The following is a 17,903-nucleotide window of genomic DNA, read 5'->3' on the forward strand; positions in this document are numbered from 1 at the left end:
CATGATGATAACATTGTATATAATGCATCATGACAATAATTTTATATATAGTATATCATGATGATAACATTTATTATAATACATCATGATGATAACATTTACACATAATACATCATGATAACATTTATCCATAATATGTTGTGATGATAACATTTATATACAATGCATATACAATGCATCGGGGCCCCAAGTGGTCTAAAGCGCTTTCCATATTGGATCACTGCCATCTCACCTCTATCTGCATGGGTTCGAGTCTTGGATTCGGCCAATGTGGGTATGTGAGAAAGCTTGCCAGTAGCTTCTCATGGGTTGGTATTTCATTCTGGGGTTTTCCCGGGTTCTTCCTCCACCATTAATACCGGCTGCCATGTATAGCCTATCGTGTGTTGAAAAATGGCATTAAACCCTACAACAACAACAAATATAATACATCATGATGATAGCATTTATACATAATACATCATGATGATAACATTTATTATCACATAGTCTGTGCATTTTACATATAGTGTGTGCAGTTTAATATTTTTGCTATTACAACATGTTAACATATCACTTTATGAGATTCTGATTTGTCCAAATAAGATCATAAAATTCTTGTGCAATATTAACTTTACAGATTGGCTGTGATTATAGGATAATTTCCTTTACCCAGTATTATGGAACTTTTTATATTTACTAATGATATAAACATTTTGGTGACCATTTTTCAAATCGACTGCCTAAAAGGGATTGGGAAAAAAGGTCACATTTTTCTGAATATGGCAAATTTACCCCACACAGGGGCTCATTACACCATATATTGCCTATTATGCACTGAAACGTGGCTCTAATAACCAAATAAGAACAATAACAACAACAAATAAAACTTAGGGTATTGGTTAACTTCCAGACGTTAATAAACTTACTTCTGTTCATTGTAGAATGTGGACATAAACCAGTATCCCAACTGTCAGAATGTTAGGCCTATCAGATGACATAATTTTTTAAGTGATAAAATAACTCAGTCTTATGTTTCTTACATGATGCAATTCTGATGTCTTCTGTTCCAAATGAATACAATTATGCTGTCACAGATATATTACAGAAAATATGGAATGTCTTCGTCCAGTAATCCTCTTTTCACATGATCATATTCAACAAATGTCAGTAGTTTAGCTGACATACTTTAGGTGTAAACATTGTCTAACCTAAATGAATCAAAGTATTTTTCATCACATGAAACTTCCATATACATTCTGTGTTGAAAATGATGTTGTTTGAGTCAAATGTTCTGTTTATTCAGAAGTACAACTGCTCTTTGAATTATCATTTGTTAAAGAAAGTATGTTTTTAAATGTAATTGGTTATAAAGCTGCACACAAAAATCAGCACTTGTTTGCAACTATTTTTTACAAGCAATAACTGAAAGGTGAGTCACAATGAATTTAATTTTGTTCTTTCTCTCAGTTCCCTTTAAAATAAAAACTATTTTGATAAACAGAAACTCAGAGCATGCAGAAGCTAGACATTATTCAACTCATTTCATAAATTCAGTATTAAATTATTACCTTTTTGAGTTGTTGTTGTAGGGTTTAATGCCATTTTTCAGCACAAGATAGGCTATACATGGCAGCCAGTATAAATGGTGGAGGAAGAACCCGGGAAAATCCCAGAAAGAACCACCAATCCATGAGAAGCTACTGGCAAGCTTTCTCACATACCCACATTGGCCGAATCTGAGACTTGAACCCACACATACAGAGGTGAGATGACAATGATCTGTAACAGAGAGTGCTTTAGACCACTCGGCCACTCAGGGGCCCCTACCCATTTTAGATCCTCTGTTTTCATAATACATTATAACAAAAACATTTATATATATTACATCATAACATATGATAGAAAAGTGACTGACAATACAATATATACATAATACATCATGACAAATACAGTTTATACATAAAACATCATCACAGTACAATTTATACATAATACATCATGACATTATTTATACATAATACATCATGACATTATTTATACTTAATACATCAAAACAATACAACTTATACTTAAAACATCATGACAAAAACATTTTTACATGAAACATGACATTATTCATACTTAATACATCATGGTGATACATTATAAACTTAAAACATCATGATTATAACATTTATACATAATACATCATGACATTTATACATAATACATAATACATTATGGCAATACAATTTATACTTAAAACATGAAAACAACATTTATACATAATACATCATGGCAGAAACATATACATAATATATCATGGCAAGGACATTTATATATAAGACATCATGGTAAGGACATTTATGCATAATACATCTTGGCAATAACATACATACATAATAATACATCATGGCAATAACATTTATACATAATACATCATGGCAAGGACATTTATACATAATACATCTTGGCTAGGACATTAATACATGATACATCATGGCAAGGACATTTATACATAATACATCTTAGCAAGGACATTTATACATAATACATCTTAGCAAAGACATTTATACATAATATATCTTGGCAATAACATTTATACATAATACATCATGGCAATAACATATAAACATAATACATCTTGGAAATAACATATATACATAATTCATCTTGGAAATAACATATATACATAATTCATCATGGCAATAACATTTATACATAATACATCATGGCAATAACATAAACATAATACATCTTGGAAATAACATATATACATAATATATCTTGGCAATAACATATATACATAATACATCATGGCAATAACATATAAAAATAATACATCTTGGAAATAACATATAAACATAATACATCTTGGAAATAACATTTATACATAATACATCATGGTAGAAACATATGCATAATATATCATGGCAAGGACATTTATACATAATATATCATGGCAATAACATTTATACATAATACATCTTGGCAGGACATTTATACATAATATATCTTGGCAAGGACATTTATACATAATACATCTTGGCAAGGACATTTATACATAATACATCTTGGCAATAACATTTATACATAATACATCTTGGCAATGACATTTATATGCAAATCATCATGCCAAGGACATTTATACATAATGCATCTTGCTAATGACATTTATAGATAATACATCTTGGCAAGGACATTTATACGCAAATCATCATACCAAGGACATTTATACATAATACATCATGACAAGGACATTTATACATAATACATCTTGGCAATGACATTTATATGCAAATCATCATGCCAAGGACATTTATACATAATGCATCTTGTCAATAACATTTATACATAATACATCTTGGCAAGGACATTTATACACAAATCATCATGCCAAGGACATTTATACATAATACATCATAGCAAGGACATTTATGCATAATGCATCTTGGCAATGACATTTATATGCAAATCATCAAGCCAAGGACATTTATACATAATACATCATGCCAAGGACATTTATACATAATGCATCTTGGCAATGACATTTATATGCACATCATCATGCCAAGGACATTTATACATAATACATCATGGCAAGGACATTTATACATAATGCATCATGGCAAGGACACTTATACAAAATACATCGAGCCAAGGACATTTATACATAATACATCATGACAAGGACATTTATACATAATACATCTTGGAAAGGACATTTATACATAATGCATCATGGCAAGGACATTTTATACATAATACATCATGGCAAGGACATTTTATACATAATACATCATTGCAAGGACATTTATGCATAATACATCATGGCAAGGACACTTATACATAATACATCAAGCCAAGGACATTTATACATAATACATCATGGCAAGGACATTTATACATAATACATCTTGGAAAGGACATTTATACATAATACATCATGGCAAGGACATTTTATATATAAGACATCATGGCAAGGACATTTTATACATAATACATCATGGCAAGGACACTTATACATAATGCATCTTGGCAAGGACATTTATACATATTACATCATGGCAATAACATTTATACATAATACATCATGGCAAGGACATTTTATACATAATACATCATGGGAATAACATTTATGCATAATACATCAAGGCAATAACATTTATACATAATACATCTTGGCAAGGACATTTATACATAATACATCTTGACAAGGACATTTATACATAATGCATCTTGGCAGTGACATACATAATACATCATGCCAAGGACATTTATACATAATAGATCTTGGCAATAACATATCCTTAACACATCATTGCAATAACATTTATACATAATACATCTTGGTAATACAGTTTATACATAATACATCATGGCAAGGACATTTATACATAATACATCATGACAATAACATTTATACATAATATATCATGACTATAACATTTATACATAATACACCATGTCAATAACATTTATACATAATACATCATGGCAAGGACATTTATACATAATACATCATGACAATAACATTTATACATAATACATCATGGCAAGGACATTAATACATAATACATAGTGAACATACAGTTTATACATAATGCATTATTACAATTCAGTTTATACATAATACATTGTGACATTATTTAAGCTTAATACATCATAAGAATACAATTTATACTTAAAACATCATGACAATAACATTTTTACATGAAACATCATGCCATTATTTATACTTAATACATCATGATAATAACATTTTTACATAATGCATCATGGCAAGGACATTTATACATAATACATAATTACAAAACAGTTTATGCATAATACATCATAATGATGACATTTGTACATAATGTATCATGGCAATAACATTTATCTATACATATGAGTTATGATAGAAAATTGTTCTGATCCCCAGATTTTATAAGTAAGGAAAAATTATAGGAAGAATAGATCAAAGTTAAATTTTGGCAAAGATGGTTGATGGAAATTATAAATACTTCACATACACAAGTTCTTATACAGACACTGAAAACAACCTCTCTCCCCCCCCCCCCAATCTTTTATCGTTTGGCAAAGAATTGAGGGCATGCTACGGTTAAATCATTCCACGGATGTAATAAACTGTTAGTCAACTTCCATGCTCTATTGGGCTGCAGGTGAAGCTTGTATAAAGAGTTTATCTTCAGAAAGATGATCACCTTCTTGTGCTAATATTTCCAAAAGAGTGGCATATGCTGGCAATCAGTAATTATATTCTTTTTGGTTTCTATTTGAATAAGAACTGCAGCAGGCTTAATTACATGGAAATGCTCAGAAAGAAGGTATATTGATGATAGTATTGCGAAAAATACATTTCATTCACTTTTAGTATACAACATTAAAGAGACACATACACAACATATATAGAAATGTTACCTCAGATGAATATACAGTTTGGTGTAAAATTAAAATTCTGAAATGGATAAATCATGTTAATTTATAGGTTAGAAAAATTAAACTAAAATATTACCGCTTATCTGGTTGCTTTTGCCTTGAACAGTTTCTCATTGTTTATGTCGTCTAGTTAGCAAGTATAAATTTATAATTTGTGACCTTTTCATTTTTTAATGCCATGTTCTTTTATTTCCAGGGTCGACTAATAGATCTAGTGAAGAAGAAAGCAACCAGCTTACAAAGAGTTACCTATGTTGTATTTGATGAAGCAGACAGAATGTTTGATATGGGTTTTGGTGAGTTCTTTATGCAAGCATATTTGCATAAAGACCATGCTGTATAGCATTGTCTTAAATTTATCTGTGGAACGAGCATTGATAAAAGATGTATTTCATTTATGGAAAATAAATGTAAAACTTTCTGTAATATGAGATGCTACAGTTGCCCACTACCTTTTGAAGAAAGTGGGGGCATCCACACTTCCATCTGTCACACTTTCCATGTCTGTCTTTAAAACCATTTCATCTCACTTTCCCTTCTGTTTTATAACTCTAAAGCCATTTGAGATTAAGGGATGAAATATGCTATATTTATAAATCATTACTAGAAGTTGTGTAGAATACCATGGCGGGGATCCTATCTTCAGTTTCAAGATTTAAGCTCAGTATTTTATCATAAAAACTGTTTGAGGTTCAGGGATGAACCATTTAACACTTGTGCTTCCTAGTTTGATGGCATCTCTTGTACTGCGGTAAGATTTATCGTCAGAGTCAAAGCCGCTGATCAAATGTTTTGTTCCTTTTCTGCACTTTGCCGCTAATATTTTTTTAGATATGGCAGGGAAACATCATTGTTTTAGATGTCTCCCCAATAATTTTACAGCTATCTTAGTGGTCATGGTCAGAATCTTGATGTGAATTTTTATAACTGGATGAGCTTGACAATATTAATGAATTTGCTTGTTCATCTTGAATTATTTCAGAACCCCAAGTGAGATCAATAGCCGATCATGTCCGGCCTGATAGACAGAGTAAGTATGTTGGGCATTGCCCATAAAATGCAGTACATTAAGATTTTGATCTGTGTATTGGTACTCTGACAGTGTGTGACCGGGCATTGCCCATACAATGCTGTACATGTAGATTTTGATCTGTGTATTGGTACTCTGACAGAGTGTAAAAATACTTTTCAGTATGTTGATTATATATTACAAATGGAACAGTCTTTGTTTTAATTAGCTTGTACTTGACTATCTCTCCATTCATGCAACCTTGCATGTATTTGTTTATCGATTATTTAAAGATAACATAGGTAAAGCAAAGACAAAACATTTTTAACTCCAAGTATTATGTATTTGTATTTATTGCCAGCTGATATATGTGTGGTTAAAAAAGGTTGTAGATTTGCCACTTCAAGTTCACACATGACAGATTTCACCTTTCCACTGTCCATTTATGTTCTTGTACTGTGAAAAAAGTTGTGATTTAAAATAATAAATTTCAAAAAATTATTGTCAGCTCATTTTATGAAGATTCCTAAAAGGTCATTAGATACAGTTAAAAAATGAATTATGTAAAAACTACCTCAGAAAATTTTGTTTTAATGTTGTTTTATTACGTGATACAATGCTCTCTTGATTTTTCACCTGCTTTCAATGAAGTAGGAAATTGATGGAAATTAAATGTGGCAGAAAATAGTTGTTTACTGAACTACTTCATTGTCAGTAAGTAAGGTTTACAGACATTGAAAGGGGAAACTCTGGAGAGTATTGTACCACTGTTTATCTTTGCTTTGTAACATGTGTAAAAAAAACTTGATATTGCAGTCCTAAACAAATTTAGGTCATCCATATGTCTTGCTTCAGCATTGCTTTTTAGTGCCACCTTTAGGAAGAAAGTTGAAAGACTTGCCAGAGACATCCTGATTGATCCAATTAGAGTTGTGCAGGGAGAAGCAGGGGAGGTAAATACAAAATTGTCTTTTACTTCATTTTTTTTGCTATACTAGTTGTAGAGTGCAATGTTTCTGTGTGCATTGTCAGTCCATTGTCTCTAGAAGATTTTTGTTATCACTACTGCTAAGAAACTATGAAGAAGAACATCATGGAAAACATGGTGCCCAGTTTGGTTTGGTGCTTTAGGGTACAGCAATAGAAGACAATTAGGTGCCCAAGGCCACACCATGGAAGGCTGGTCCATTGGTAGGATTTCAGTCAGGAGTCTGGCATGCTAACCACTGAGCCAACACAGGTCTTTATCTGGAGGTATTGTTGGTCCTAAAAGTAAATTGTGTCAGTCAGTTAGTTAGACTACATTGGTAGCAATCTTAACAAATCTTACCTTACCAGAACATATTACCTTAGTACCTCATTGCATTATAAATCAGTCCTCCCATGCAAATTTTTACAATAAAAAGCTGTCACTGCTGACATAGGTGTGAGTTGGGTAAGAGTGATTTACCATTGCCAGACCTGCCAACTCTTATGAATTGACTAAATATTTTTGAAATAATTCTTAAATTAGGAACTTGTGAAATAATAGTAAAATTATGAAAATATAAATGTTGTGCTCAAATCCAGATAATGGCTTGTCCATGTTTTAATCAAGATCCGGGTGTCTTACTAGATTCACTGGAGTTGGTCAGGGAACCAGCCTGTCTTTTATAGTAGCACCTCAGTTGCTTTAAATTGCCCATAATTTCCTTGCAAACACCTGAATGATCAAGTTGTTGCTTTTGTCATTTTTTAGCTATGGCATCCAGCAAACAAAACACTTTAAAGATGAAAGAGGGGGAAAAAAAAAACTCTTAACAAGTTCAAACAGTTGAAGTAGAAGTATATAAAGGAATATTCCAATTGTAGTAAAAATGCAAGAAAGTCATCCATTACATTTACTGGACATAATGTTGTGTTGATATGAGTATATCTTATGGCCGGAAATCTCATTGCTTTTGCCACTTGAAATTACAGTGAAATTGTTTTGGCAGTAATTAAGGTCTAAGCATACTTTACAGATTGTTAGTTTTTTCCCCCAAAAATGGGCGTGTTGATTATCCTCCTAAAAAGTCCTCTCAAAACTCAAAAAGGGCAATTTAACCATGTATATAATTTCAAAGGGTCACCTTATTATTTCATCATGAATTGTTGATAATAATAATAAATAATAATAATAATAATAAGTAGTGGTAGTTGTACAACATTTCATGATAAAATAAGTAGTGGTAGTTGTACAACAGTTCATGATAAAATAAGGTGTGGTAGTTGTACAACAGTTCATGATAAAATAAGTAGTGGTAGTTGTACAACAGTTCATGATAAAATAAGTAGTGGTAGTTGTACAACAGTTCATGATAAAATAAGGTGTGGTAGTTGTACAACAGTTCATGATAAAATAAGGTGTGGTAGTTGTACAACAGTTCATGATAAAATAAGGTGTGGTAGTTGTACAACAGTTCATGATAAAATAAGGTGTGGTAGTTGTACAACAGTTCATGATAAAATAAGGTGTGGTAGTTGTACAACAGTTCATGATAAAATAAGGTGTGGTAGTTGTACAACATTTCATGATAAAATAAGTAGTGGTAGTTGTACAACAGTTCATGATAAAATAAGGTGTGGTAGTTGTACAACAGTTCATGATAAAATAAGTAGTGGTAGTTGTACAACAGTTCATGATAAAATAAGTAGTGGTAGTTGTACAACAGTTCATGATAAAATAAGGTGTGGTAGTTGTACAACAGTTCATGATAAAATAAGTAGTGGTAGTTGTACAACAGTTCATGATAAAATAAGTAGTGGTAGTTGTACAACAGTTCATGATAAAATAAGTAGTGTTAGTTGTACAACAGTTCATGATAAAATAAGTAGTGGTAGTTGTACAACAGTTCATGATAAAATAAGTAGTGGTAGTTGTACAACAGTTAATGATAAAATAAGGTGTGGTAGTTGTACAACAGTTCATGATAAAATAAGGTGTGGTAGTTGTACAACAGTTCATGATAAAATAAGGTGTGGTAGTTGTACAACAGTTCATGATAAAATAAGGTGTGGTAGTTGTACAACAGTTCATGATAAAATAAGGTGTGGTAGTTGTACAACAGTTCATGATAAAATAAGGTGTGGTAGTTGTACAACAGTTCATGATAAAATAAGGTGTGGTAGTTGTACAACAGTTCATGATAAAACAAGTAGTGGTAGTTGTACAACAGTTCATGATAAAATAAGTAGTGGTAGTTGTACAACAGTTCATGATAAAATAAGGTGTGGTAGTTGTACAACAGTTCATGATAAAATAAGGTGTGGTAGTTGTACAACAGTTCATGATAAAATAAGGTGTGGTAGTTGTACAACAGTTCATGATAAAATAAGGTGTGGTAGTTGTACAACAGTTCATGATAAAACAAGTAGTGGTAGTTGTACAACAGTTCATGATAAAATAAGGTGTGGTAGTTGTACAACAGTTCATGATAAAATAAGGTGTGGTAGTTGTACAACAGTTCATGATAAAATTAGTGGTAGTTGTACAACAGTTCATGATAAAATAAGTAGTGGTAGTTGTACAACAGTTCATGATAAAACAAGTAGTGGTAGTTGTACAACAGTTCATGATAAAACAAGTAGTGGTAGTTGTACAACAGTTCATGGTAAAATAAGGTGTGGTAGTTGTACAACAGTTCATGATAAAATAAGGTGTGGTAGTTGTACAACAGTTCATGATAAAATAAGGTGTGGTAGTTGTACAACAGTTCATGATAAAATAAGTAGTGGTAGTTGTACAACAGTTCATGATAAAATAAGGTGTGGTAGTTGTACAACAGTTCATGATAAAATAAGGTGTGGTAGTTGTACAACAGTTCATGATAAAATAAGGTGTGGTAGTTGTACAACAGATCATGATAAAATAAGTAGTGGTAGTTGTACAACAGTTCATGATAAAACAAGTAGTGGTAGTTGTACAACAGTTCATGATAAAATAAGTAGTGGTAGTTGTACAACAGTTCATGATAAAATAAGGTGCCTTTTTGAGAATGATAGTGCAGTTATTATTATTATTATTGTAAAATTAGGACATTATGAGAACAGTCGGCTTTTAAAGTTTGAAAAAATATGTATTCCATCCAAAACTTTCCAGGAGTAAACTTCTTGACAACATCCTACACAGTGGTGATTTTCTTTTTTCATCATTTCTTAGAAGATATTGTTGGCATTAATGCTTTGAAACTAAACTGAATGCATGACTTAGTACAGGTACAAATGTAAAATATTACCAATAGTAATAATAAACATTAATTACAGTGATTTTTATAGGTGACAAAAAAAGTTCTTATTTTTACTGGGCTTTGAATTTCTTCTTTCATAAGCCATTTAAATTCATTAGATGAACTATGATTTGATTTTACAAAGTGCAGGATCTCTATGTTTACTTGCTTCCTATTAGGATGTACCTTTAAAAATGAATGCTATAACCAGTCATTAGCATTTAGTTTACCTTTGAATTTCTGTTCTTTTGACAATGTGTTGTACTGCTAAAATATCAGTATAAAATTTACTTTCCAAATTTTGGCTTTAAACTGGAGCAATAAACTTCATGAATGTTGTTAAATTAATAACTGGGGCCCTGATTGGCTGAGTGGTCTAAAGCGCTCTCCATTACGGATCACTGCCATCTCACCTCTGCCTGCATGGGTTCAAGTCTCGGATTCAGCCAATGTCGGTATGTGAGTAGCTTCTCGTGGGTCGGTGGTTCTTTCCGGGGTTTTCTCGGGTTCTTCCTCCACCATTAATACTAGCCGCCATGATATAGCTTATCATGTGCTGAAAATGGTGTTAAACACTACAACAACAAATTATTAACTGGCAACAGTTAAAACCTGCAGAGACAATTCATGTTGGAAATAATAGTTTTGTTAATTATATCTACTAAATTGTGTGTGAAAACACTGTCACTACCAAGTATACACACTCACGCAAGTTCAGTTCCAGTAAGCAGAGATCTTCATGCACCACTGCATGGTTTAATCAGTATTATCCTCTTACACAGTGTGTAGTGTAAGCTTTGGGCACAGATGATAGTGCCTCTTACATTGTTTTAAAAATATTGGATTAAATTGAATATATGAGCAACTGTTTACATTTGTGAGAAACAAAAAAAGGCATGTGAGAGGAAACACTGCAGCAAGAAGTTCAGATAAATAGACCTCCTTTATTACTGTTTATACATCACCACACAACACAATGAATATCCAAAGTTATTGGGCACATAAATGGTCACTTATGATTATAGAAATTAAATTAAGGACTTTGGTCTCTGTTTATGTTTGTGAGTCATGAAAAGGGTCATTTTTCAACCGAAGAAAGGACAGATTGTTGGAAACATGACCTGTCAGGATGTAAAAGCCAGCCTGGTTTAAAGAAAAATGTCCTGGCCCAGAAAAAAGGCATTATGGTGCACTGCTGTACTAAAATGACCGTCATGAAACACTAATAAAGTTTGCCTTTGCTGCATTAGTCGCTGATCACACTTCTGAACTTCTTTAAATGGATGTTTTCATGTTGGTAATAGTAATACATGATATTTCATTACACCTTGTTGAAAGTTGGTCTGACTTGAAGAAAAATTTTGACTGCCTTGCTGAGGTCTTTCTAGGGTTGGCAGGTTTTTATACTAGGACAGACACTCTTTTGGAGATATCACAGAGCTTTTTCCAGTTTGTGTCTTTTTCATGTTTGGAGCACTTCTCGGGAGTTTTCTCAAACAAGGAAATATACTTTATCAGTATTTCTATTTCTTTCTCTTTTCTATCAGAGACAAAGAATTTCCCTTTAATGGTCTAACTTTGTTATGCGATTTACATGTCAGCATCATTTTAATTAACAGCCATATGGTTGGAGATTTCATATGTATAGGCAATCTTGACTGATTTCATATGTATAGGCATTCATGACTGATTTCATATGTATAGGCATTCATGACTGATTTCATATGTATAGGCATTCTTAACTGATTTCATATGTATAGGCATTCTTGACTGATTTCATATGTATAAGCATTCATGACTGATTTCATATGTATAGGCATTCTTAACTGATTTCATATGTATAGGCATTCATGACTAATTTCATATGTATAGGCATTCATGACTGATTTCATTTGTATAGGCATTCTTGACTGATTTCATATGTATAGGCATTCATGACTGATTTCATTTGTATAGTCATTCTTGACTGATTTCATATGTATAGGCATTCATGACTGATTTCATATGTATAGGCATTCTTGACTGATTTCATTTGTATAGGCATTCTTGACTGATTTCATATGTATAGGCATTCATTTTGCTCTCCTGCAAAAAACTATGCCATGCTCATGCCACACTTTAAACATGTCCAGGTGGAGAGAAGTCTTTGACACTATGTCATGGAATAGGAAAGACGTTTTGCCTATGATCTACAGATTCTGCAAGTTGTCTCGAGGGCCTCCAGATTACATTTAGCACCCATCCATTGTGAAGGGCTCCTTTTGCTATAGAAACTCCTTACCCATTCAGAGCTGATATTTTGTAACAGAAGGGGTGGTAGAAAATGTTGATCAAAACATAAACTCACCTGGATTTTACTCAACTGTTCTTGAGCCAGAAGCCAGTGGCACACTTGTGCCAGTCATAGACCTGAGCTCTCACAACCCTTTCATGCAGGCATCGCAGTTCTAAATGTGGATGTCAAGACTGGTACTAAACACCAATCAGGAGGGAGATGTGAGTCATTTGAGATCTTCAAGATGTGTACCTCTATATTCCAATACATTTATTTCAGGAAAAACCTGAGGTTCACTTTCAAGGATATAGTAGATTAGGTCAAGACACCCCTTTTTGGTCTCCACATCAGTCCCTGGGTCTTTACGAGACTTATGGACAGAGTTGAGAGTCACTTTAAAGCCATCTTCACGTCCATGACTTCCTGCTACCTGAATGATATACTGCAAAAGCATGAGGTTTTATTTTAGGTAAAGACATGAAGTTTCTTATTCATTTATGTGCTACATTTGATTCCTTGTCATCAAGAAGAAACTTTATATTGTCTTATCTCAACATTTTAACACTTGGGTATTGAGTTCAAAATGCCTGTGAATAGAATCAGTCTCCCTCAGGAATATGCCTTGAAGATCATCTCCATGGTGTTTTGGTCCTTTTGTTAAAGCTCATCTCTTCCAAGGAATTCCTTTGCCTATTGTCTTCTCAATGCAGCAGCAGATCCCATCATCCACGGTTTCCTGTTTATTGGATCATTCCAGATGATTCATTTTTTTCCCTAGCTTTATCCACTGGATGAAGCAGTCTCAGTTTCAGGAGATGTGAGGTCCCATCACAGCAAATGGGAGAACTTCGTTTGGCATACATTGAGTGCTCTTTTATAGATTCAGCCTTCAGGAAATGTAGATGTTGTTTGGCGGGTTTAATGCCATTTCTCAGCACAATATATGCTATATTTTGGGGCCAGTATAACTGGTGGAGGATGAACCCAGGAAAACGTCAGTCAGAACCACTGACCCATGGGAAGCTCCTGGCATGCTTTTTTACATACCCACATTGGCCAAGCCCAAGACTCTGCCCCATGCAGACATGTGAGATAGCAGTGATTGGTAAAGGTGAGTGCTGTAGCATCCCTGCAATTACATATTAACCTCACAGTGTGCATTTCACATTCTTCTAGCGTCCCTACAGTTACATATTAACCTCACAGTGTGCATTTCACATTCTTCTAGCATCCCTACAGTTACATATTAACCTCACAGTGTGCATTTCACATTCTTCTAGCATCCCTGCAATTACATATTAACCTCACAGTGTGCATTTCACATTCTTCTAGCATCCCTACAGTTACATATTAACCTCACACTGTGCATTTCACATTCTTCTAGCATCCCTGCAATTACATATTAACCTCACAGTGTGCATTTCACATTCTTCTAGCGTCCCTACAGTTACATATTAACCTCACAGTGTGCATTTCACATTCTTCTAGCATCCCTACAGTTACATATTAACCTCACACTGTGCATTTCACATTCTTCTAGCATCCCTGCAATTACATATTAACCTCACAGTGTGCATTTCACATTCTTCTAGCATCCCTGCAATTACATATTAACCTCACAGTGTGCATTTCACATTCTTCTAGCATCCCTACAATTACATATTAACCTCACAGTGTGCATTTCACATTCTTCTAGCATCCCTGCAATTACATATTAACCTCACAGTGTGCATTTCACATTCTTCTAGCATCCCTGCAATTACATATTAACCTCACAGTGTGCATTTCACATTCTTCTAGCATCCCTGCAGTTACATATTATCCTCACAGTGTGCATTTCACATTCTTCTAGCATCCCTGCAATTACATATTAACCTCACAGTGTGCATTTCACATTCTTCTAGCATCCCTGCAATTACATATTAACCTCACAGTGTGCATTTCACATTCTTCTAGCATCCCTGCAATTACATATTAACCTCACAGTGTGCATTTCACATTCTTCTAGCATCCCTGCAATTACATATTAACCTCACAGTGTGCATTTCACATTCTTCTAGCATCCCTGCAATTACATATTAACCTCACAGTGTGCATTTCACATTCTTTAGCATCCCTACACTTACATATTAACCTCACAGTGTGCATTTCACATTCTTCTAGCATCCCTACAGTTACATATTAACCTCACAGTGTGCATTTCACATTCTTCTAGCATCCCTGCAATTACATATTAACCTCACAGTGTGCATTTCACATTCTTCTAGCGTCCCTACAGTTACATATTAACCTCACAGTGTGCATTTCACATTCTTCTAGCATCCCTACAGTTACATATTAACCTCACAGTGTGCATTTCACATTCTTCTAGCATCCCTGCAATTACATATTAACCTCACAGTGTGCATTTCACATTCTTCTAGCATCCCTACAATTACATATTAACCTCACAGTGTGCATTTCACATTCTTCTAGCATCCCTGCAATTACATATTAACCTCACAGTGTGCATTTCACATTCTTCTAGCATCCCTGCAATTACATATTAACCTCACAGTGTGCATTTCACATTCTTCTAGCATCCCTGCAATTACATATTAACCTCACAGTGTGCATTTCACATTCTTCTAGCATCCCTGCAGTTACATATTAACCTCACAGTGTGCATTTCACATTCTTCTAGCATCCCTGCAGTTACATATTAACCTCACAGTGTGCATTTCACATTCTTCTAGCATCCCTGCAATTACATATTAACCTCACAGTGTGCATTTCACATTCTTCTAGCATCCCTGCAATTACATATTAACCTCACAGTGTGCATTTCACATTCTTCTAGCATCCCTGCAATTACATATTAACCTCACAGTGTGCATTTCACATTCTTCTAGCATCCCTGCAATTACATATTAACCTGACACTGTGCATTTCACATTCTTCTAGCATCCCTGCAATTACATATTAACCTCACAGTGTGCATTTTACATTCTTTAGCATCCCTACAATTACATATTAACCTCACAGTGTGCATTTCACATTCTTCTAGCATCCCTACAGTTACATATTAACCTCACAGTGTGCATTTCACATTCTTCTAGCATCCCTGCAATTACATATTAACCTCACACTGTGCATTTCACATTCTTCTAGCATCCCTGCAATTACATATTAACCTCACAGTGTGCATTTCACATTCTTCTAGCATCCCTGCAATTACATATTAACCTCACACTGTGCATTTCACATTCTTCTAGCATCCCTACAATTACATATTAACCTCACACTGTGCATTTCACATTCTTCTAGCATCCCTACAATTACATATTAACCTCACAGTGTGCATTTCACATTCTTCTAGCATCCCTGCAATTACATATTAACCTGACACTGTGCATTTCACATTCTTCTAGCATCCCTGCAATTACATATTAACCTCACAGTGTGCATTTCACATTCTTCTAGCATCCCTGCAATTACATATTAACCTCACAGTGTGCATTTCACATTCTTCTAGCATCCCTGCAATTACATATTAACCTCACAGTGTGCATTTCACATTCTTCTAGCATCCCTGCAATTACATATTAACCTCACAGTGTGCATTTCACATTCTTCTAGCATCCCTGCAATTACATATTAACCTGACAGTGTGCATTTCACATTCTTCTAGCATCCCTGCAATTACATATTAACCTCACAGTGTGCATTTCACATTCTTCTAGCATCCCTGCAATTACATATTAACCTCACAGTGTGCATTTCACATTCTTCTAGCATCCCTGCAATTACATATTAACCTGACACTGTGCATTTCACATTCTTCTAGCATCCCTGCAATTACATATTAACCTCACAGTGTGCATTTCACATTCTTTAGCATCCCTACACTTACATATTAACCTCACAGTGTGCATTTCACATTCTTCTAGCATCCCTACAGTTACATATTAACCTCACAGTGTGCATTTCACATTCTTCTAGCATCCCTGCAATTACATATTAACCTCACAGTGTGCATTTCACATTCTTCTAGCATCCCTACAGTTACATATTAACCTCACAGTGTGCATTTCACATTCTTCTAGCATCCCTACAGTTACATATTAACCTCACAGTGTGCATTTCACATTCTTCTAGCATCCCTGCAATTACATATTAACCTCACAGTGTGCATTTCACATTCTTCTAGCATCCCTACAATTACATATTAACCTCACAGTGTGCATTTCACATTCTTCTAGCATCCCTACAATTACATATTAACCTCACAGTGTGCATTTCACATTCTTCTAGCATCCCTGCAATTACATATTAACCTCAGTGTGCATTTCACATTCTTCTAGCATCCCTGCAATTACATATTAACCTCACAGTGTGCATTTCACATTCTTCTAGCATCCCTGCAGTTACATATTAACCTCACAGTGTGCATTTCACATTCTTCTAGCATCCCTGCAATTACATATTAACCTCACAGTGTGCATTTCACATTCTTCTAGCATCCCTGCAATTACATATTAACCTCACAGTGTGCATTTCACATTCTTCTAGCATCCCTGCAATTACATATTGACCTCACAGTGTGCATTTCACATTCTTCTAGCATCCCTGCAATTACATATTAACCTCACAGTGTGCATTTCACATTCTTCTAGCATCCCTGCAATTACATATTAACCTGACACTGTGCATTTCACATTCTTCTAGCATCCCTGCAATTACATATTAACCTCACAGTGTGCATTTCACATTCTTTAGCATCCCTACAATTACATATTAACCTCACAGTGTGCATTTCACATTCTTCTAGCATCCCTACAGTTACATATTAACCTCACAGTGTGCATTTCACATTCTTCTAGCATCCCTGCAATTACATATTAACCTCACAGTGTGCATTTCACATTCTTCTAGCATCCCTGCAATTACATATTAACCTGACACTGTGCATTTCACATTCTTCTAGCAT

General features: G+C 34.1%; 1 protein-coding gene across 1 annotated transcript in view; it reads left to right on the plus strand.

Annotated features, from left to right (window-relative positions):
• Positions 1–17,903, plus strand: part of LOC149776288 (ATP-dependent RNA helicase DDX42-like) — a 99,462-nt gene that overhangs the window by 42,676 nt on the left and 38,883 nt on the right. The window contains exons 11-13 of the mRNA XM_089942740.1: positions 5,600–5,699; positions 6,386–6,433; positions 7,268–7,365. Of these exons, the coding sequence (XP_089798866.1) occupies positions 5,600–5,699; positions 6,386–6,433; positions 7,268–7,365 (246 nt within the window). The remainder of the gene's footprint in view (positions 1–5,599; positions 5,700–6,385; positions 6,434–7,267; positions 7,366–17,903) is intronic.

Source organism: Sinohyriopsis cumingii, chromosome 18 (genome assembly GCF_028554795.1).
Source record: "Sinohyriopsis cumingii isolate HCF-2022 chromosome 18, ASM2855479v2, whole genome shotgun sequence".
Lineage (NCBI taxonomy): Eukaryota > Metazoa > Mollusca > Bivalvia > Unionida > Unionidae > Sinohyriopsis > Sinohyriopsis cumingii.